Source organism: Lepidochelys olivacea (assembly GCF_965140295.1).
Source record: "Lepidochelys olivacea isolate rLepOli2 genome assembly, chromosome: 1".
NCBI lineage: Eukaryota > Metazoa > Chordata > Testudines > Cheloniidae > Lepidochelys > Lepidochelys olivacea.
This window is the reverse complement of record NC_140411.1, coordinates 274,882,200-274,905,225: the sequence shown is the minus strand read 5'-3', so window position 1 is coordinate 274,905,225 and position 23,026 is coordinate 274,882,200. Positions and strand designations below refer to the sequence as shown.

Here is a 23,026-nt window from a genome sequence, read left to right as displayed (position 1 = left end):
TGTCTTGGCTTTCAGAAAATCCTCTGGAAAAGAGTTCCACAGGTTGACTGTGCATTAGGTAAAAAAAAAAATACTTCCTTTTGTTTGTTTTAAACCTGCTGCCTGTTAATTTCATTTGGTGACCCCTGGTTTGCTTTTCCATTATCTCCCTACTCTTCACAGACCCATGTTGACCTTATTCAGTGGTCATCTCAAGGCAGAATCTAAGATGGTAATACTGTCAAAGAGCAGACAGTTTAAGACTCAGGCTTCAAGGTGAGAATGGACCATTATGATCTAGTCTGACTTCCTGCATATTGCAGGCCACAGAACCTCATTCACTCCTGAAATAGACCCCAACCTCTCTCCGAGTTTCTGAAGTCCTCAAATCATGTTTTAAAGACTTCACCATGCATCTGAAGAAGTGAGCTGTAGCTCATGAAAGCTTATGCTCAAATAAATTGGTTAGTCTCTAAGGTGCCACAAGTACTGCTTTTCTTTTTGCAGACACAGACTAACACAGCTGCTACTCTGAAACCTGTCATTATGCAAGGCACTGAATTTAGCCGTATGGAGTGGAAATCTATCAACTTCATGAAAAAACTTGTACAGATACAGACAGACATCAGCTTCCTTTCCAAATGCAAACAAATGGACATCATACCAAAAGGACTGAAGGTAAAAAATCCATTACAATCAACATACCACACAGACTATGCTGACAGCTTGTGCCACACACTCTCAAAGAAGCTGCGAAACCACTTGATCAACATAGTCTACAGCAAACAGGGAAAGATTAAGAATGAGCTCTCAAAACTGGATTAAAAAACAACCTTCCACACAAGCTTCCTTGTGGCTGGACTTTACAAAAACTAGATAAGGTATGCATCCGATGAAGTCAGCTGTAGCTCACGAAAGCTTATGCTCAAATAAATTGGTTAGTCTCTAAGGTGCCAAAAGCACTCCTTTTCTTTTTATGGATACAGACTAACATGACTGCTACTCTGAAACCTGTCACCATTTACACTAGTTTAAACAGGTAAGTGACCCGTGCCCCATGCTGCAGGGCAAGGTGAAAACCCCACAGGGTCTCTGCCAATCTGACCCAGGGAAAATTCTTTCCTGACCCCAAATATGGTGATCAGTTAGACCCTGAGCATGTGGGCCAGATCCGCCAGGCAGATAACTGGGAAAGAATTATCTGTAGTAACTCAGTGCCCTCCCCATCTGGTGTCCTGTCTCCAGCAGTTGGGGATTTTTGCTACTGGCAGTCTCCAATGGGCCACATGCCATTATAGGCAATCTCATCATTTCATCCCCTCCATAAACTTATCAACCTCAGTCTTGAAGCCAGTTAGGTTTTTTCCCCACCATTGCTCCCCTTGAAAGGCTGTTGCAGAACTTCATTTCTCCGATGGTTAGAAACCTTTGCCTAATTTCAAGCCTAAACTTGTTGATGGCCAGTTTATATTCATTTGTTCTTGTGTCCACATTGGTGGTTACCTTAAATAACACCTCTCCCTCTCTTGTATTTATCCCTCTGATGTATTTATAGAAACCAATCATATCTCCCTTAAGCCTTCTTTTGGTTAGGCTAAACAAGCCAAGCTCTTTGAGTCTCCTCTCAAAGTAGGTTTTCCATTCCTCGAATCATCCTGGTAGCCCTTCTCTGCACCTGTTCCAGTTTGAATTAATCCTTCTTAAACATCGGAGACCAGAATTGCACACAGTATTCCCGCTAAGGTTTCACCAGTGCCTTGTATAATGGTTCTAACACTTGCCTGTCTCTACTCGAAATACCTCACTTGATGCATCCTAGGACTTCATTAGCTTTTTTCATGGTCCCATCACATTTGCAACTCATTGTCATTATGTGATCAACCAATATATGCAGGTCTTTCTCTTCCTCTGTTGCTGCCAACTGATAAGTCCCCATCTTATAGCAAAAATTCTTCTTGTTAGTCCCTGAATGCACTTTGCACTATTAAATTTTATCCCATTTCTATTACTCCAGTTTACAAGGTCATCCAGATCTTCTTGTATGATATTCCGGCCCTCCTCAGTATTGGCTATACATCCCAACTTTGTCGTCTGCAAACTTTATTAGCACCCCCTCTCACTTTTTGTGCCAAGGTTATTTAATAAAAATGTTAAAGAAGATTTGTCCAAAGACTGATCCCTGAGGTACTCCACTAGTAACCTCCCTCTAGCCTGACAGGTCACCTTTCAGTATGACCCGTCGTAGTCATCCCTTTAACCAATTCCGTATCCACCTGTCAATTCTCATATCAATCCCCATTTTCTCTAGTTTAACTAATCATTTCCCATGTGGAACTGTCTCCAAAGGCCTTACTGAAATCCAAGAAGATTAGGTCTGCTGCATTTCCTTTCTCTAATAAAAAAAAAAAAAATCAGTCATCCTCTCAAAGAAAAAGATCATGTTGGTATGGCACAATATATCTCTTGTAAGACTATGTTGCATTTTATCCCATTTACTGTCCACATCTATGTCCTTAACTACTTCCTCTTTCAAAATATGTTCCAAGACCTTGCATACAATTGAGGTCAAACAGGTCTGTAGTTTCCTGGACTACTTTTTTCCCTTTCCTAAATATAGGTACTATATTTGCAATTCTCCAGTGATAGGGTACCACCCTCAAGATTACAGATTGATTAAAAATCCTTGCTATTGGGCTTGCAATTTCATGTGCCAATTCCTTTAATATTCTTGGATGAAAATTATCCAGGCTCCCTAATTTAGTCCCATTAAGCTGTTTGAGTTTGATTTCCACCTTGGATGAGGTAATTTATATCTCCATATCTTCGTTGCCATTAGTTACCCTGCCACTACCCCTAAGCTCTTTATTAGCCTCATTAAAAACTGAGGGAAAGTATGTGTTTAGGTGTTGGGCCATGCTTAGATTATCTTTAATCTCCATTTTATCCTCAGTGCTTAGGGGTCCCACTTCTTCTTTCCTTGTTTTCTATTTATATGGCTATAGAATGTTTTACTATTGGTCTTAATTCCCTTTGCAAGGTTCAACTCTGCTTGGCTTTTGGCAGTTCTCTCTTTATACCTACACTTTGACTGCCAAGAGGTAGCTTTCCTTGCTGATCCCTCCTATCTTCCATTCCTTGTAGGCTTTGTATTTTCTCTTAATCACCTATTTGAGATGCTTGCTCATCCAGCTTGGTGTGCAACCTTTGCCTATGAATTTTTTCCCCGTGCTTGGGGTGCAGGTTTCAGATAGCTTCTGCAACTTTCACATAAAGTAATTCCAAGCGTCCTCCACATTCATATCCTTGAGTTCTTTGGTCCAGTCCACTTCCTTAACTAATTCCCTTCATTTTTTAAAGTTAGCTCTTTTGAAACAGGGACCCTTGTTGCAGATCTGTTTTTGTTTATCCTTCCACTTAGTTTAAATTGAATTCACTCATGATCGCTCGAACGAAGATTGTACTTTAGAACCAGTTCTTCTATGAGGTCCTCATTACTCACCAATACCAAATCCAAAATGGTGTCACCTCTTGTTCATTCAGCAACTATTTCTTGAAGAAATCTGTCAGCTATCACATCCAGGAATATCTGGCCCTCCTATTATTAGCACTTGTCCTCCAATCTATATCTGGTCAAGGAGCACACAAGGATCATAAGGCCATTGGGGAAAAACTAAATGAATGCTTTGCATCGGTCTTCACGGCTGAGGATGTGAGGGAGATTCCCAAACCTGAGCCATTCTTTTTAAATGATAAATCTGAGGAACTGTCCCAGATTGAGGTGTCATTAGAGGAGGTTTTGGAACAAATTGATAAACTAAACCGTAATAAATCACAAGGAACAGATGGTATTCACCCAAAAGTTCTGAAGGAATTCAAATGTGAAATTGCACAACTAATAACAGTAGTTTGTAACCTATCATTTAAATCAGATTCTGTACCAAATGGCTGGAGGATAGCTAATTTGACACCAATTTTTAAAAAGGGCTCCAAGGCGATCCTAGCAACTACAGGCCAGTAAGCCTGACTTCAGTATCGATAAACTGGTTGAAACTATAGTAAAGAACAAAACTGTCAGACACATAAATTAACAATGTGTTCGGGAAGAGTCAACATGTGTTTTGTAAAGGGAAATCATTCCAAATTCACTAGAATTTGCTAAGGGGGTCAACAAGCATGGGGACAAGGGAAATCCAGTGGATATAGTGTACTTAAATTTTCAGAAAGACTGACAAGCTCCCCTAACAAAGGCTCTTAAGCAAAGCAAGCTGTCATGGGATATGTCAAGGAAGGTCATCTCATGGGTCAGTAACTGATTAAAAGATAGGAAACAAAGGGTAGGAATAAACGGTCAGTTCTCAGAATGGAGAGAGAAATAGTGGTGTCCCCCAGGGGTCTGTACTGGGACGAGTCCTATTCAACATATTCATAAATGATCTGAAAAAAAGGGGTAAATAGTGAGGTGCCAAAATTTGCAGATGATACCAAACTACTCAAGATAGTTAAGTTCCAGGCAGACTGCGAAGAGCTACAAAAGGACCTCACAAAACTGGGTGCCTGGGCAACAAAATGGCAGATGAAATTCAATGTTGATAAATGGAAAGTAATGCACATTGGAAAACATAATCCCAACTATACATATAAAATGATGGAATCTAAATTAGCTGTTACCACTTAATAAAGAGGTCTTGGAGTCATTGTGGATAGTTCTCTGAAAACATCCACTCAATGTGCAGCGGCAGTCAAAAAAGCGAACAGAATGTTGAGAATCATTAAGAAAGAGATAATAAGATAGAAAATATCAAATTGCCTCTACATAAATCCATGGTACGCCCACATCTTGAATACTGCATGCAGATATGGTGCATCAAAAAAGTTATATTGGAATTGGAAAAGGTACAGAAGAGGGCAACAAAAATGATTAGGGGTATGGAACAGCTTCCGTATGAGGAGAGATTAATAAGACTGGGACTTTTCAGCTTTGAAAAGAGACTACTAAGAGGAGATATGATAGAGGTTTACAAAATCTTGACTGGTATAGAGAAAGTAAATAAGGAAGTGTTATTTACTGCTTCTCATAACACAAGAACTAGGGGTCCCCAAATGACATTAACAGGCAGCAGGTTTAAAACAAATAAAAGGAAGTATTTTTTCACACAACGCACAGTCAGCCTGTGGAACTCTTTGTCAGAGGATGTTATGAAGGCCAAGCCTATAACAGGGTTAAAAAAAGAACTAGGTAAGTTCATGGAGGATAGGTCCATCAATGGCTATTAACCGGGATGGGCAGGGATGGTGGCCCTAGCCTCTGTTTTCCAGAAGCTGGGAATGGGTGACAGAAAATGGATCACTTGCTGATTACCTGTTCTGTTCATTCCCTCTGGGGCACTTGAGGCATTGGTCACTGTTGGAAGACAGGATACTGGGCTAGATGGACCTTTGGTCTGATCCAGTATGGTCGTTCTTATGATGTTCTTGAAATGAAGGCCCCATAATCACACAATTCCAAGTAGTATTTATTTGATTAAAAGAGGTCTCTATCCATATCCAAATTGGATGTTGGTAGTCGATAATGCACCCCAAGCACTATCTCAGAGGAACCTCTAATAGCTTTCTTCCCCTAAGTGATTTTGGCCCAAACAGACTTTGTCTAATCCATTCCATCACTTCTAATTTCTTTGCTGTCTACCTCATCATCAATATACAATGCTACTCCACCATCTTTTGCTACTCCACCATCTGTCTTTCTTGAACAACACATATCCTTCAATACCTGTACTCCAGTCATGACTAATATTCCACCATATTTCAGTTATCCCTAGAATATGTGGTTTCACTTCCTGCAGAAGTAGTTCTAGTTCCTCCATTTTGTTACCCAGGCTCCTTGCATTGGTGTACAAACATCTTAACTTGTCTTTGCCCACATTCCTCATCCGATTTGGTACAGGAATTCTACTGTCAGTATCACCTGACTGGTATCAGCACTATCCTTCAGAAGAGTCTGAGTAATTAGTTAATGGAGGAGCATGTTTACATTTCCATATTTTAACTGAACTTCTGGAAATATCTGAAATGTATATGTGGAAAATGAAACAGTCATTCTTTAAGTAACCTGTAATGCCCCAAACAGGTAGACCCTGGATGAGAAATTTTCCGGGGGGGCAGGGAACCAGTTTAAAAAAAACCCGAAACAAGCAATTGCCTGCATCCTGCTCACTAATGCTCCAGTTCAGCAAAGCAGGTTTATTTTTGAGCATGTGTTTACATCCAAGAGACTTAATGGCTTGAAACACCTGCTCAAGTGCTTTAACTGTGGCCTAAACCTTGTTCAGAAAAGCAACCCCAGTTCTTGTGAACAAGGGACATTCTGTTATGGGCACTTTTACTTAGAAAAGTTTCCTTTTCTGCGTGCTGTTGTAGCAATACCATTTAATTTCCCACACTCTCACTCACTGAATCATTTGCACTAGCAACCGCTCTAACTATATACAAAATTTCAAAGCAGTCACTGTATACACATAGTTCTGGTCAGCCGCAATACTTATGCCTAAATAAGTTCAAAATGTTATTGCATTCATATCATGGGGTGAACCATGAGACTCTCACTTTGATGACCTCCATCATTCTCCTAAAGGGAGTTAAAAAGGTCATATTATATAAGAATATGTGCATGAATAGTCACCTTCATGCTCTTATATATTTATATAATTTGACCCTTATATAATCTGTATAGTTTGACTGATTTTTACTTTTTTTGCACATGCACCTTCCAAAAGTAGAGGTTGAAAAGGTGTCACTGAATTCACCATGCGTATTTCTATATCTATTGCCCTTTGCTTCTTGATTCTGAGGTGCTGACTCAGTAGAAAGTAGAACTTTAGAAAAATACTGTTGCAGTATATTTGTCCTTGATTTATTTTTAAAGAAAATGTTGGTACTTTTATTTCCTCTTTAAATTGGTTTATTTAATCTGAACCCTCTCCCACTCTTTTTTTTTTTTTGCAATCTTATGCTTTCCTTTCCAATAGGACACCCACACATCATGCCACATTAACAGATATTCTGGTTGTCTTTCCAGTTTATTTGCTATGCTCAGGGATACAGCATTTTAAACAGCAAAGACACTGAAGACACTTCTGCTGGCGCAAAATTCCCCATACATAATCTACAGGGATTTGATACTTAGCACTGTCAGCAATAGTATATTATTTTAAGAAAGGTCAGTTCAAGATGAAATTTGTTCCACGTCAATGAACACTACAAGAACGGGCATGCATTATGTATACGGTCTACTTTACTGGCATAAAGCCTGTCAAGCACTTTTCATGCACAGTTAAAAAAAATAAAGGCCAAGATTACAGATTTACTGAGAATTAACATCCTTAAAACACCCCCTAGAGATACTAGATTATCATTAGACATTTTTCTCTATGATCAATTGTAGAATTTGTAACTAAAAAAGGGGAATTTGGGGATGGCCAAATCAGAGCATACATTCTCACTCTGACCAGAAAGAGCTTTTACTAAGATGTATTTATTAAACATCCTAGGCCAGATCTTTCACAGGTCTAAAATGGCATAGCACAGTTGAAGCCAATGGAGCTATGCTCTGGCCCAGGCTGGCATGGTACTTTACAGATATATGGGAAGATGAGCTCCCTGCTAAAATAGAGTAAGATATGTCTATCAAATTATTAATTCCATTTTGTATTATGTATTGAACATCTGTCTAAACTTGCCCAAGGCAAGCCTATGGAATTGCATTCCAGACAGCTGCCCTGTCTCGGAAAGGTGTTTGATACCTCACTGAAAGACTGTCAGTGAGGAGCCAGCAACTTGATTGCCTCTGAACTGCTGACCCACTCCCAAGAGACGTTTTTTAAAAAACACACAGGGATCCAAAGGCAGGGTGAGCATGATTGGCGGAGGGGCTGGAGCATCCCAGTGGAGCACATCCCGAGGAAACTGAGCCCTGGTCTACACTACAAAATTACTTCGGTACAACTATGTCTTTCAGGGATGTGAATAATCCACACCCCTGGCCAACACAGGTCAGTATAACTAAGCACCAGCGTACACATAGCTACTGCCTCTCCCGTCGGCTTACAGCATCTTCACCAGAAGCGCTACAGTGACGCAGCTGCATCGGTGCAGCTACCTTGCTGTAAATTTGTAGTGTAGACCTACCCTGAGATAGATCTTAATTAAGAGCAGGGTGTTGCTCTGGCAGGTGTGTGGTAGGGGGAAGGCAACTATCATCACATGTAAGGAGGACCTGCAGAAGTGACTTTGGCTATCTTGAAATGGTGACAAACCTCAGACTCAGAGAAGGGATGAGATCAGACCAGGGGTGGGGGGTGCATTTCAAGATTTGTGTTGTGTAACACTCAAGTGCTTTTAAAAAGTACTCACTGGTTAAGAAACTCCTTTACTAAGCTTGTGTTCCTTGCTTTCCTGCCATGTTGTCCTGAAGGAGTTAAACGAGAAGCCCAGAATGGTGGAGCTCTAGGGGTGCATGTGAAAGCTATTGGAGGATGCAGGAGACTCAGGCAGATTTTGGGATATAAGGTGACTGGGCAGCAGCACTGCACATCCGAAAGGAGGACAGTAGGCAAGAGGTCTGAGTGTGACAGTGTAACAGAGGGACCCAGAGCTAGGCCAAACGCAGTTGGCTTCTAAGCACAGCAATGGGGGTCAGCTCACTATAGATTAGTGGCCATACAGTGGATACAGGACCAGGTTGTAATACCTGCCCCAAGTTTCCTATTTATAAAAATGAAGCAAGTAAAGACACCATCTGTTGGCAGTTGTGATGGACACTATCAGGTCACATAGGGAGTCTCAATATTCAGTTGAATGCTGTCAAGAATGACACGCAAAAAGTTGACTTAAATATAGTTTAAAAAAAATATAGGAAAAACAGATGAATCCCCATAGAAATGCTTCACAAGTGATACAAATTCCAGTACCCTGCCCTTATCACACAGAGCAGAAAAACAGTACTGTACAAGAAGGATGGAATGTTATGTGCATCTCTGCAATGAAATGATCCAATATTAGAGCTTTGGTTTTGAAAAGTCCTTTTATCATGAGCTATTTTGAGAATTTTGAAAGTCAAAGAAAAAGAAAACCGTGAACGGAACTAAATGGCAACTTTTTATACATCTGATAATTACATAGTACCTATTGCATTTCTCTGTAAATTCACACTTCTATAGTTTAGACATATCTACACCCCTCCTCAGTGATTTCAACTGACAGTGCTGATACTGCAGAACCATCTTCCAAGAATTTTTATCACCTCATACTGCAATTATACCTGAAAACCCAGCTGTTTTCTAGTGGCCACATAGATTATCAAGAGCAGCAGTCTTACTGCTCATACGTAAGGGTGGTTGTTGTTCATGGCAAAAATTAAAAATGTGACATTTCCTTTTTAAATAAAACAGAAGTCAAAACACACCACAGTTTAAGTTGATTTTATATTAGAAAAGTATTAAATAGCCATTAGCCATAGTTTAAAAGCAGAAAGAGATCACAAATCACCAAATATAAACATGAACATTTTAATAAAACTCTAGCTAATGTATCTTGTTTGATAAAGTATATTATCCATTCCAAAAATAATTAAAACCATTTTAAAACTTGTCACTCCCCCACAATCCACTATTTTGGACTGGATTTAAAGCAAAATGTGTATATATTAATGGTAGTCCTGCTGAGCAGCAAGTTGGCTGGACTGACAACTATGACTCCTTACAAAGGCCTGAAAAAAATCATTTTTTCCCCACAGAAGTTATGGCTGTGATAAGTAAACAGCTAAAGTTCAATATGCAAGCATTCTGAGCTTTGTTTTCTGCTTTTTAATCCTACTCTAGTTTAGACACTCCTGTACCACCCCTTTAAGTTGGCAGAAACCATGCTGTCCACTTGTGCTGGAAGCCTCCTTTCCAGAAGGTCAACCTTCTCATATTAATTTATTTCTGTAATTAGATTTATCAAAATCTACAGGAAAATAAAGTGAGATCTAGCTCTGTCACTAAATTATCAGACTAATGAATTTATGCTCTGCAGTGGTATTGCTTTAGGCAAGAAAATGGAATAATAAACATTGTGATTCAAGTTCATTTTGGGAAAGAACTTGGAAGTTTTTCATCTTGGGACTCATTAGAAGGCTAAAGTGATTTTATAACAAATTCTAAATGAGAAACATGTATTAGCTGCTTAGCTCCAGTTTTAAAATTACTTTAATTTAAAAAAAAAATACTTGTTTGCAAATGACTGGCCCATAAAATTAGGAAGTATAGCTCATACATTTCCATGATTCTTTGTGTGAAAAACTCAAAGGAAACACAGTAACTTTGTTGAAATAATGTTAATAATATAACACAGGAAATTCAGGGTTTAGGGGAGGGATCAGCAAACTTTGGCATGCCGCCCGTCAGGGAAATCCACTGGCGGGCCAGTACGGTTTGTTTACCTGCAGCATCCGCAGGTTCGGCTGATCGCAGCTTCCATTGGCTGTGGTTCGCTATTCAAGGCCAATGGGGGCTGTGGGAAGTGGCGTGGGCTGAGGGATGTGCTGGCCACCGCTTTCCGCAGTCCCCATTGGCCTGGAACGGCAAACCGCGGCCAGTGGGAGCTGCGATCAGCCGAACCCGTGGACACTGCAGGTAAACAAACCGTCCCGGCCCGCCAGCGGATTTCCCTGATGGGCCGCGTGTCAAAGGTTGCCGATCCCTGGTTTACGGTGAAACTCCTTTGATAGATAATCCTGATGCACATGGAGTATCTTTTGCAATACAAGGCATTTATAGATCACCCACTGTTTGTACACGTTGGAAACATCTTGGAATAAGAATGATGCAAAAAAGAATTCAGCTCAAGCTCTAGAATTGGGGTGATTGTTTGTCAGAGGTCAGTGAAGTCACCAGTTCCAGAATTTCCCGTTTTTAGAGCACCCTGCCTTGCTGTCTGGGTCCCTTGCAAATACCAGAAATGCTACCTGAGCCCTCTGCAGAGAGCTCAAGAGCTGCCTCTTCTTGCTAACTATCTGGGGCACAGAAGCCCAAGTCAGTGAGGGGGATGCGGGGTGGGAGTACATATAATTTTGTAAAGATCATAGAGGAGTCAAGAATCCTTGGTGAAATTTTGGTCCCATTGAAGTCCATGAGAGTTTTGCCATGGACTTCAGTGGGCCCAGGATTTAACCCCTTGATTTTATTAAAGTTTGTTATGACTCATCTGACTATTTTTGGAGGGGCAAAATTCTGTGACAAGTGACCAGCCTTATCTATAAGATGTTAATCTCTGTAAAAAGCCAAGAACTTTAGTTTCTTTGTGAATTTCCAAGACACATTTCCTTGACCCTTGAGAAATCCTTAGATAATATGCGAACAGTCTCATGGTGCATTATAAATGATTTCATCTGCAGCCCTGTTAATCAAAAAGGCAAAAATGAAATAGTTTCAGTAACCTTAATATAACTTGTAATCACAGAACAACATACTGTACCACACTAAGGATTTATAATAGGGCAGTCCTAACAAAATTAGTTTAATGAATGAGAATGGTTTAAGTCCAGGGTATCAAATTCATTTGTCTCAGATTGTCAAATTCCATTTTTTTCAGTCCACGGGGTAAGGTATACGTTTAGGATTTTAATATTCAGAATTCACTGAAGAACAACCCACAGACATCAAAGCAAGGTTTTCAGAAAGATAAAAGGTAAAATAGGTCATTGAAGTAGTAACTTAGTCATCATTTGATCAGTACCTTATTGTCTCATTCAATTTTTAAAATATGCTCCCCTTTAGGACACCATTTCTGCCCTTTGTTTCTATTTCCTACCCCATCCTCCTTGCTTTCCTGCCTTTGGATCTCTGCTCCTTGCTTCCTTCTGCATTTCCTTCCCTAGAGCAGCTTTTACTTTCCACCCCCTGGGGCTTTATTCCTGCCACCTTCTGCATTCTAGCTGCAAAAATGATCAGCAATGAAATAGTTAATGTGGACATTTTTAAAACCTCATCATTAGACTTAAAATAACATCCCAATTAAATTAATGTTAGCTGGGAAGTTTACACTTTTCAGAGTTTATGGCTGTCTAAAGATTCAGGAAGACAATACTAGATTAGTTATACTATTCTCACTTATGAGGACTTAGGACATCTCTACAGTATAAACTTAAGTCAGCCTATTTTAGGTTGACTTACAGTAATCGCAGTAATTACTGCACTGATTCATATCCACACTGCCCTTCAGTCGGTGATTCGTGTCCTGAGCAGGAGCACTTCCACAGACTTAAGTGGGACAGTCTGAGGGGCAGAAAGCCAGGGCTCAGCTCTGAATGCAGCTCCCTGCCAGGAGCCTGGCTCTCCGCCGGAAATGGGGCAGCTGCACCAGGCTTCTCGGCTCCCCACCAAGAACAGGGCAGCTGCAATGGGCTTCTTGGCTCCCTGCCAGGAATGGGTCAGCTGCATTTGACTCTGGGTGCAGAGCTCCCTGCCGGGTGCAGCCATGCTCCCAGTGGGGAGCCAAGAGCCAAGAGGAGTGGGGGGCAGCTGAGCTCCCAGCGGGAGATCCGTGACCAGAGTCTAGTCAACTGCTGTGCTCCTGGCAGGGAGCTGGGAGCCTGGGCACAGAGAGCCCAGGTGGCAGCCTGAGCTGGGGTCCTGGATGGAGCCCAGCTTGGAGCTGAGAAAGAGCAGCAGCCCAGCTGGGGAGCCAGCTTTCTTGTCAATTTCACAACTCTGGCAGAGCCCTGAAATTGATGAAAGGCAGTTAATAGATGTAAGTAACCCAGTGTCTATAGGGACACTGCGTTGCCCTAACTACACCAACGTAAGCCCTACACCTCTTGTGAAGGTGGAGTTATGATGGTGTAGTAGGGCACTTACATTGGTGGGAGCAAGGCTGTAGTGCGTACACTGACATAATTAGATTGACGTAAGCTGCCTTACATTGACCCAACGCTGTAAGCTGCCTTACATCAACCAGGCCTCAGAAACATTTTTTTAAATATGAAAGCTCAGATGCTGCAGAGTCTGCAAACTCCATGCAGAGCTCATAAATATATCAAACAGAAAAAACAGAGTCCATAGGTGAGGTGTTTGAAGCCACTTGTTTAAATGGTTGGAGTCTTGTAAATACCAGATATTACTTGTGCCTCCAACTGTCTAAAGAAAAACTTTTTAAATAGGTAGAATACATAAGACAAGAAAATGTAAGATTTATATTCCTAACAGAAGGAGCTTTTTATTCTATTTGTGCTGTATAATGACCTTGATGAAAATTTTATTGAGACCTGGAGGTGGCATTTGACCATCATAGAAAGTACACTCAGCAGGTTCTCAATTCTGGAGATTTAGCACCTTTTTTCTAAAAAGGTCAGTGTGATAGCTCTGTTTACTTGCTTTTGAAAAAAAAAAAATTACCATAGCACCAGTGACACAACTACTATTGACAGGTGCTGCAATTAGTTTTGTAACATGGAATATTTGCTCCACGAACAGAGTGCATTTCCCTTAAGATGCCTTAATACAAAAAAAAAAAAAGCCCAGATGATTGGCGGTGAAGAATGCGCTCTAAAAAAAAATTACTTCTATAGCCATGAAATTATGGCTTCCAAATGCCCTTAAAAAAGGGCTGACTGAACCGGTTCTAATACCCACTTCTCCTCCCACGGATTAAATTTTGAATATTACATTAAAATTGTCACTCAAATCTCAGAGAAAACTTTATTTAAATAAAAAGATTAAAAGTTCTGTAGATAAGATTTCTCTAAAAAGAAACCACTTTTGCTCATTTACATTCTGTGTTTTTAGGAGCATTTTATAGAGTATTTCTTTATGTTGCAATACTAGATTATAGCGACTTCAGAATATTATAAATCAGAAGAATCACTATCTATTTAGACAAATATATAATTTCTGTAATCTTTATATTTTCTAAATCTCTTTTGACTTGAGCCTGCTGTTACTGAAGTCAATGGTGATATATGCCCACTGACCTCAGTATATTACAGGAACTAGTTCTTTCAAATCCTAAATTTTGGTAAATGTTCCCCATGCAAATATTTATAGACTAAAAAAAAAAAAAGGGGGGGGGTTAATTCTGCTCTGATATGCTAGTGTAAATCCAGACTAACACCACTGAAACCAATACTTGCATCACTTTATAACAGCAAAATGTGATCCTCAGTCTATTACTCAATATAAACTTGATTACGGTCCAACATTCCGCATAGTCAGAGATTACCGGAAGTTCCTCATTCCTTACTTTGATAGTAGAGTGCTGGCGTATAGCATATATACTAAAATGCTGATTTCCAAACTGCATGCTATATTTTTATGTTAATAGAATAAAATATGGTTTAATAGACTAGAACAATGTTTTATAGAACAACAGCTAAGCTCAAGGCACTTTATACATGCATTTTGACTCCCTTTACACCTGAGCAACTCCATTGTCTTCCAGATTATTACTACTAAATCTTTATGTAATGATAATGCCCAAAGACCACATTTGGGACTGGGTCCCCATTATGCTGGTCTCTTTACAAACACAGAAAAGACTGAATCCCTGCCCAGAAGGGTTTAGAATCTAACAGAAGTTTATGAACAGTACAGGATGGGGAAGCAACATACAAGCAAATTAATCCGGTGAAGAACTGGCACATCTTAGTTACATTTGTATTCCATCTAATTGAGGTAGAGGTTGGGAGTAGGAAAAAGAAAGGAGAAGAGGAATAGTCATAGTTCATCAACTGCCTAGCCATGATGATCATTTGTAGTCATCACAGCAGAGATAAGTCTTAGGGCGAGAGTAGAAGGAAGAGAAGAGAGCTTGTTTAGATTTTAACAGGGCATTTTTACCACGCATAAGGGGCAGCATGAAAGAAACCCTGGAGATGATTATGGGAGAAACTGACTGGTGGGTGGTAAAGTCTGAGAATGCTGGCAGAGCAAAGGCAGGGGTTGACATCACAATAGGTTATTAGAACAAATAGGCTGGGTGGGGTTAAGTTATGAAGGGCTCTAGGCAAAGCCAACAAGTGTATATTTGATTTGGAGATGAAGGTGAGTCAGGTGAGAGACTCCAGGAGGGAGCTGATGTGGTCAGGACACTAAGCCAAGATTATTTTAGCAGCAGAATTCTGAATAGACTTGAGCAGAGAGATTGCAGTAGTTAAGTCCAGGAAAGAAGAGGTTGCAGTAGTCAAGGTGTGACATGAGGGGTTGGATGAGAGCTTGGGCTGTGTGAACAGAGAGGGGAAAAATACAGATTATAGAGGTGCTATGTTAGGAAAAAATGGCAAGATTTATGGCCTGAATATAAGGATTCAGTGAGAGGACAGAGTCAAAGATGACATCCAGGCAATGTTCTCCACAGTGAGTGAGAATAAAGGGGAGAGGAGAGAGTTTGGCGGGTGGGAGAAATCAAGAACTCAGTTTTGGCCATATTGAGTTTAATCTGATGTCCGGACATTCATGATGAGAGGTGAGAACGACAGGTCAAGATACTAGACTGGATGATGTAAGATGACTTACAAATCAACCTCTGTACGGAGGCGCTATCAGCATAAAGACAAACTGAGTTACATTAAATGTAAGGTTTCAGAGTAGCAGCTGTGTTAGTCTGTATTTGCAAAAAGAAAAAGGAGTACTTCTGGCACCTTCAAGACTAACAAATTTAACTATCAGTAAGTGTAACTAAAGGTAGAATTTGGCCCTTGTACACAAACATTAAAGTAACTCAAGGCAAAACAGATATAATTGTGCATTTAGCATTAGCTCCTGTGGCATCCCTGGAACTATAGTCTGTTTTAGTGAGAAAGGAACAGTTAAGGTATATAATGTGGAACTTTGAAACAAGTTCCTTGGGTTAATGGAGAAATAAGGCAAATCTATACCACCAGAACTGAAACTCACTATGTAGACTTCTAGCACAATGAGTCCCTGCTCCATATCTGGGGGCTTCTAGGTGCTTCAGCAATAAAAATAATAAACAACAGACTTTATTATGCTCCACATTTACGCATGATTGATCCTTGTAACTCAATCTCCTGCAACCAGTGATAACCAGAGGCATTTTTCATTTCAATTCAGATATTTTGCTTTGAAGTGCATAAATGTTGCCAAAATGCTTAAAGTTAAAAGATTTATATATTTTAAATGATGCCCAAACTGAATGTTTGATCACTTAACTCTTTGGAAAAAGAAAAGGAGGACTTGTGGCACCTTAGAGACTAACCAATTTATTAGAGCATAAGCTTTCGTGAGCTACAGCTCACTTCCTCAGATGCATATCGTGGAAACTGCAGCAGGCTTTATATATACACAGAGAATATGAAACAATACCTATTCCCACCCCACTGTGGGAATAGGTATTGTTTCATATTCTCTGTGTATATATAAAGCCTGCTGCAGTTTCCACGATATGCATCTGAGGAAGTGAGCTGTAGCTCACGAAAGCTTATGCTCTAATAAATTGGTTAGTCTCTAAGGTGCCACAAGTCCTCCTTTTCTTTTTGCGAATACAGACTAACACGGCTGTTACTCTGAAACTTACCTCTTTGGAGTATCTACATTTGTATGCATTAATGATACACTATCTCTAGATCATAAAATGTTGATGAATATAAAAGAAATGCAACAAATCAACATAAAAGCTCATGTTTCCAAATACACTGCTATCATTTCACTACCCAGCCATTTCCAAAATAAAGGCAATACCTCCTTTGAATTTAAGTATTAAAAGGTTTCTTTGGAGAGGAAGGGAATAGCATGTATGAAGAGCATTTAATCCTGACATCCTGAAATTAGTAGCACAACTTTCATTGCCTTCAGTGGAGCCATGATTTCATCCATAGTCCATTGTTACAGAAACCTGAAAACCCTGCCGAACCAATTCAGTTTTGAAGTATTCTGTGTAATACTGTACTTTGCTATTGCTGTAGTCTGAACAATCAGTGCTCGATATGAATTACTCTCCACCCTTGCATACAGGTGTGTTTGACGCATCAGGGGTCAATTTAGCAGGTCTAGTGAAGATCCGCTAACTCGACGGCAGAGCGCTCTACAGTCGACTCCATACTCCAGCTTCCCGAGAAGAGTAATGTAAGTCTCCCATAGACACAGCACAGCAAAGACACCACGGTAAGTTGACTTAAGCTACATCAACTCCGGTTATGTTATTCACATAGCTGGAATAGCGTAACTTACGTCAACTTACCCCGGTAGTGTTGACAAGACTTTAGGCTCTAAAACCACTGTAGTTTAAGACCCATAATACATATCCTCCCTATGCCATTCCCAGTGACAAGCTCTCAATAGTGCAGTATACTTAAAAGGGCACCATCAACTTGTAATAGTCTAATTTTTAAAAAGAGTTAAAGTAGTTTAAGGTACGACACCTATCTCCAAGTCCTGCTCCCAATTTTTGTGGTTTTATAGTGATGACTTGTGTGTGACACACTCACATAAACTGACCATACAGGGGAGAGAGAATACACAAGTAAGTGAACTGGAAAAAATAGAAAAAATTTCCCTTCTAGTCTCTGTATTATTCCCAGGCCTAAATTCTACTCACCACACGGGCACAATCATCTGCCACATGGATCCACCTGCAGGGTCTAGCCCTTAGGTGCTAGCTCTTGTAACGGATGTAGGTAACAAAATTCATATAGGAGTGAAGTTTTTTAAGCTAATCATACTATTAAGATGAGCTATCACAGGAAAACAGTGTGAATGCTCATATTGCATGCAAATGTATTGCTCCCTACGTTTACATCTTATTCAGTTTTAAGCCATATATTGTTAAATTGGAAGAGCTAACAGATTTATTCCATCTGAAAATATGACAATTGATAAAAATTGGTGATGATCTTCTTTCAGAATAGTTTGTCCTTTATTTAGCTAACCCTCACAATCAGTTCTGTTATTTAAAGTTACTCTTACAACATTTGAGGAAACAAAACAGAATGTTCTTCAAACAGAAACTATTATCCTGAATGAACATTTAAATAATTTGGAATTAAGCTGAAGGGGACTGCGGTGAAGCACTAAGTGTTTGAGAAAGAACACAGAAAACAAACTGAGGAATTAGGAGAATACACTGTGTGCCTGATGGACATGCGAACTGCCCAAATTAAACAGGATAAGGACATCTGAGATGTGCTGGCACTAAATGCAAGCAACATAACACTGAAGTCTAGAAACTGAAGTCTTTAATGCAACCTTAACAATAGCAACCATTTCACCACATCAGAGCAACAATTTGGGCTGAAGGGAAGTTCTAGATGATAGGGCTTGTTAGGGGATATTTACTGCTGAACAATTAAGAGCTATGGACCAGATCCTCAGCTGCTCGAAATCAGCGTAGTTCCAGTCAATGAACTACACCAATAGAGCTGCACCAGATTAAACCAGTCAAGGATAAGGCCTTATATCTATATTTAGCTGAACATTGCACTCATGTGATTAACAGTTAAGGAATATTTTTTTATGTTTAATTGAATTTAATTCTAATAAACAGGTGCCAGTCTGACAACCCTGAAGAATGAAGTCCTATTAAACACAAACTGGTATAAAAGGATAGTACAAGTTATCCTACATGATCACTCTTCCCTATTCTGCTTCAGTTGTGACCTGGATCAAATCTAAGGGTAAAGAGGGAATCCTTATTGAAACTATCTGCTAAGCCTGCTAACAAAAGCATTTAATGTAAAGGCGTTTTTTTAATTATGTGAATATTGTAGAAACTGGGCCAATACCAACAATTGATTTCAGGTGGGCCAAATATCCTTCAGTTCTAAACACTTTTGGTCACCAATCTGGTTTACCATTCTGGTCTCCAGAATGGAGTTATCCAAAAGGTATCAGAATATTTACTTTAATCTCTCCTTAAAACTTAGGTGTCCTTACTTCCTTCCATTGTTTAATATTTTAAGAAGAGGATTTTTTTTAAAAGTCACTTACCAGTTTTGTAATGTCATTCACATCATCTGTCACTGGATTCCCACAGGGACTTTGGGCTTTGACAAGAGGATTAAGTAGGAGCAGTTGAAGATAAAAGCAAGTGATAATCCAAGTCTATATAAAAAGAGAATATTGATCTGATAAACGTCTTCAAAATCATACTGATTACAGACAGTAACATGTGAAAACCAAGATGATTTCAAAACATTGCCTTGGCTATAAAGATGGGAAGAAAAGACTACTGGCCTCATTGTTTAAACTTTTGTTTTTAAACAAGGATGACAGTAGCTCTTTATGGTAGTACAGTGGCTTTCGTGCTTCAAGAACACACACGAACAAAAACTTTGATTGTGATAGTCAAAGTTTAACAAAATTAGCAGCATAATCAGGTTATTGCTGACTAGTCAGATCTTTCATTAAATGTCATCCCTGATCATTAAAATGTATGTACAGTATATTCCATTCCAGCAGATAAATTCCAGTCGTAACTAGCCATACTAGAACTGAAATCTCTAGAAAACACTCCTCTGGAAGTCAAAATGCAGCAAAACATAATACACCTTCATATATACTCAATAATTACATATAGGTTCATCTAAAGTGCAGAAAATATGCGTAATACTGACCAGTTTCAAAAAGGAAAAAACTATGAACATGTTAACTGAGAAGTTAGCATTTAGCATGGAAAAAACAGACAAAAATTATTGCTTTAAGTGACAAACAGATTTTTGTGCAACAGTATCTTGAACAGATTCTTGTGTGACAGAATCAAGTGTTTTGGCAATAGTGGCTTTCATATGTGAAGATTAGATGCAACATCTTCAACAGGCCAGTAAACAACCTGGATACTAAGCCTACTATAGAGTCAGCCAGAGTTTACTTTATTCACCGTCCACATGGCAGGGGTCATATGAAATACACTTAAATGATTAGACTTTTTCCAGGAAGGATGTGCTTAGAAAGTAGTAATGGGAAAATTGTTTCTCAGCCATCAGATCTTTCTTTTGCACAGCTTGATTCCCCATGCAAACTTATTCAACATTAAATGCACTTGCTGGAAGGAATGGTTGGACTTCATGGACTCAAATAACACTGATAACGCCAGTACCATTCAGATAACTGTCTGCAATGTGCAGATGGATGAGGAGGAGCAGATTGATGTTAAACCCTAGCAAGACAAAAGATGACACAGACTGGCAGAAGGAAACACTCTGAAAAGGTTACATCCATGGTATAGACTCCACCAGTTGGAAACACAATCATACCACATCAAATCAACATGCAGCTTAGGAGTACTTCTGGACCCTTCATCAACGCTGAGCTCTCATGCGGCAGTGTCCATACAATACTTTATCCTCTCCAGCTGGCTAGAAGACTGTCACAGCAAGGCAGAGGATGACCTGGCTTCAGTAGTACATGCCTTTGTTCCCTCCCATCTGTAATACATCAATGCAATATACCTAGGTTTGAGAGACTCAGTCCTGAGGAAACTCCCAACTGGTGCAGAATGCAGCAAATTGCATCTTCAGCAACACCTGTGATAAGCAAATCATCCCAGTACTCTGTTCATGGTGCTGGCTTCCTGTAGAACACCATGACAAGTTTAAGCTGTAGATCTTTATTTTCAGTGTGCTAGATGATCTGAGCTCAGAACTCAAAAGACTGCCTCAAACTCTGGGACTTTGCTGTTAACAACGTCACTCCTGGCACAATTGTCTATCTAGTCACAGACAAAGGCAAGGGCAAAAACTGTTTGTAAGGGCAAAATCTATTTGTGCACGAGACTGAACCTCCATTGGGACTGTGGAACTTGTTCCTCCAGGAACTAAGATTTCCTTCAAACCTTTCCACTTTCTAGCCCAAATGAAAAGCTCATTTCTTCTTTCAGCCTTTTGTTCAAACAGTATAGAGCACATTAGCTTAAAAAAAATCCAGAACATGAAAATTTTCTCTAGGGAGCTGAATAGGGAGGAGTGATACATGAGAGATATTAAGCACCAATTTACTTCATTATTGGAAGGCACTCAGATACCATGGTGAAGATGCGTGCAGTATAAGAATCTAAACAGAACAGATCATAATGGCAACTATTTTATAAACAGCTGTTAAAATCAATCATCCTAGCTTTCAAGTGAACATTAACTGACCATTCATTCATGGGCAGCGAGGGAACCCCCCCCCTTTGGGAAGGCTCCCTCCCTCCGTGTTAAATTAGGCGCCTAACTACCTCTGAAGTGCTGGACTTGGCCGCACCCTTCTCCAACATTTCCTACTGGCTAGCTCAAGCTGCTCCCTGCTCTGCTTGCTAGCTTCTGTGAACCCCTTTTTTAGGCACCTCTCTCCCTGTCCATTGTATAGGGAGCCTAATCACCAAACCTGGGCAGGTTGAGGAGTCTACTGTGTGCTTAAAAGTTGGGTATTGCAACACTCATTGTTGCCACACCTAAGTCTCTTTGAGGACGTAGCCCTTTCCCTCTTTGTACTTCAGTTTCCCCATCTGTAATATGGGGATAAGGATACTAATCCTCTTTCTAAAGCACATTGAGATCTACTGATGAAAAATACTATATAAGGGCTAGGCATTATGTTTCCTATGAGTGAGAATTATCTTGCCCCCAAAACTGAAGAACTTGGAGGAAACCGAGGAGAGCCTCTGATTCTCTCTCAACAGGGCTGTTCCTGTGGATTTTTCCCATGGGACAGCAGGATATGGCACCAGATTGTAATTTAAAAAATGCAGTAAATATGATAACACTGCAAACAGGCAATAGGTGGCATTTGGCTTCAAAATGCACCACTTCTACTCTCAAAGTAAAAGGGCCAATTCTACTCTCAAAGTTACACTAGTACAATGCCCGTTGCAGTTACCAAGAGCTTTACACATGAAAACTAATCCTGAATAATGTAGGGTGTGACTTTAAAATTAATTATTCCTGATTAACTCCATGCGTGAATACTCCCTATCCTGGAATAAGAGTGCTGTAAACTAAATTAGCTGAATACACTTAAGACAAAGAATAGCTAATAAGAAACAATCTCTATGTAGACAAACTAAGATTTAGGGCTGTTTCCAAACATGTTCTTTGGAGAGGCAGACTGTTGAAGTACTGTTTTATTTACTCACCTGCTCACTGCACCAAATTCTGTTCTGCTTTACATATAACAATGAGTCATACCAGTGTACTAAGGGAAGAATTTCACCTCACATGTCTAATGAGCAGGGAAGTAATTGAATCCTTATATAGAAGGGTGTTTTGCTATCCCAAGTGCCAAGCAGACCTGAACCAAATTAGCAGCTCCAATAAAAGTAGTACCACATGTTAGACAACAAACTGGACTTTGAGACCTCTTGTTAGTTATTGTACCTCATATGGTAATACCTTAAAGGTGTAGGCCATACATAAATTTTGAGAACAACAAAAATAACTTTACTCATATGCAACAGTTAAAATATACAATTATATATCTAATGTAAGTAATCAGATAGAAAGTTGTGGTTCATTTATAACTTTTATAAAATACATATGCTTTGTGGATTTTGAAGTATCAAATGAAAGTTTTCTTGTCCATTTATTTCCTATTGTAGGTGATCTGGGAAATTTAAACTTAATCCCATCCCACAGCAGCTGAGAAGCTGCAAAATTATTGCTGCTCTGAACAAGTTATCAAAATACTTTGATTATTTATATGTACATATTGATATCACGTGTGCACATGCATGCACACACACACACAACTGCATAGACTAGAGAGCTAAAGGATATTTGTGTTATATGCTCTTCATCTGGAGCCAACTTTCTAGTTTCATCAATACGAGTTTTGTTAAATCGAGGATGGCATAACATGAGCCACTGTGAACTGTCACGCTGTCTGGAGTGCCTCACAACTGTGAGTGCCTACCTCAGGGCAAACCATCAGAAAACAGGGCAGACACCCCAAACTGGTGATGTGTTCTATAATTAGATTTCACCAAGCCAGTAAGAAATGTGAACTCCTGGATCACTGTAACAGTCTTACTACAGAGTCACAGGCAGTCCCCTTGACTCTCCAGTCTAAATTACCACGCAGACAAA

General features: G+C 39.7%; 1 protein-coding gene across 3 annotated transcripts in view; it reads right to left on the bottom strand.

The window, feature by feature from the left end:
- Nucleotides 1-23,026, bottom strand: part of KITLG (KIT ligand) — an 88,172-nt gene that overhangs the window by 39,893 nt on the left and 25,253 nt on the right. For all 3 annotated transcript variants that reach the window (XM_084638998.1, XM_084638999.1, XM_084638997.1), the window contains exon 2: nucleotides 18,954-19,067. In XM_084638998.1, coding sequence (XP_084495124.1) covers nucleotides 18,954-19,067 — 114 coding nt within the window. The remainder of the gene's footprint in view (nucleotides 1-18,953; nucleotides 19,068-23,026) is intronic.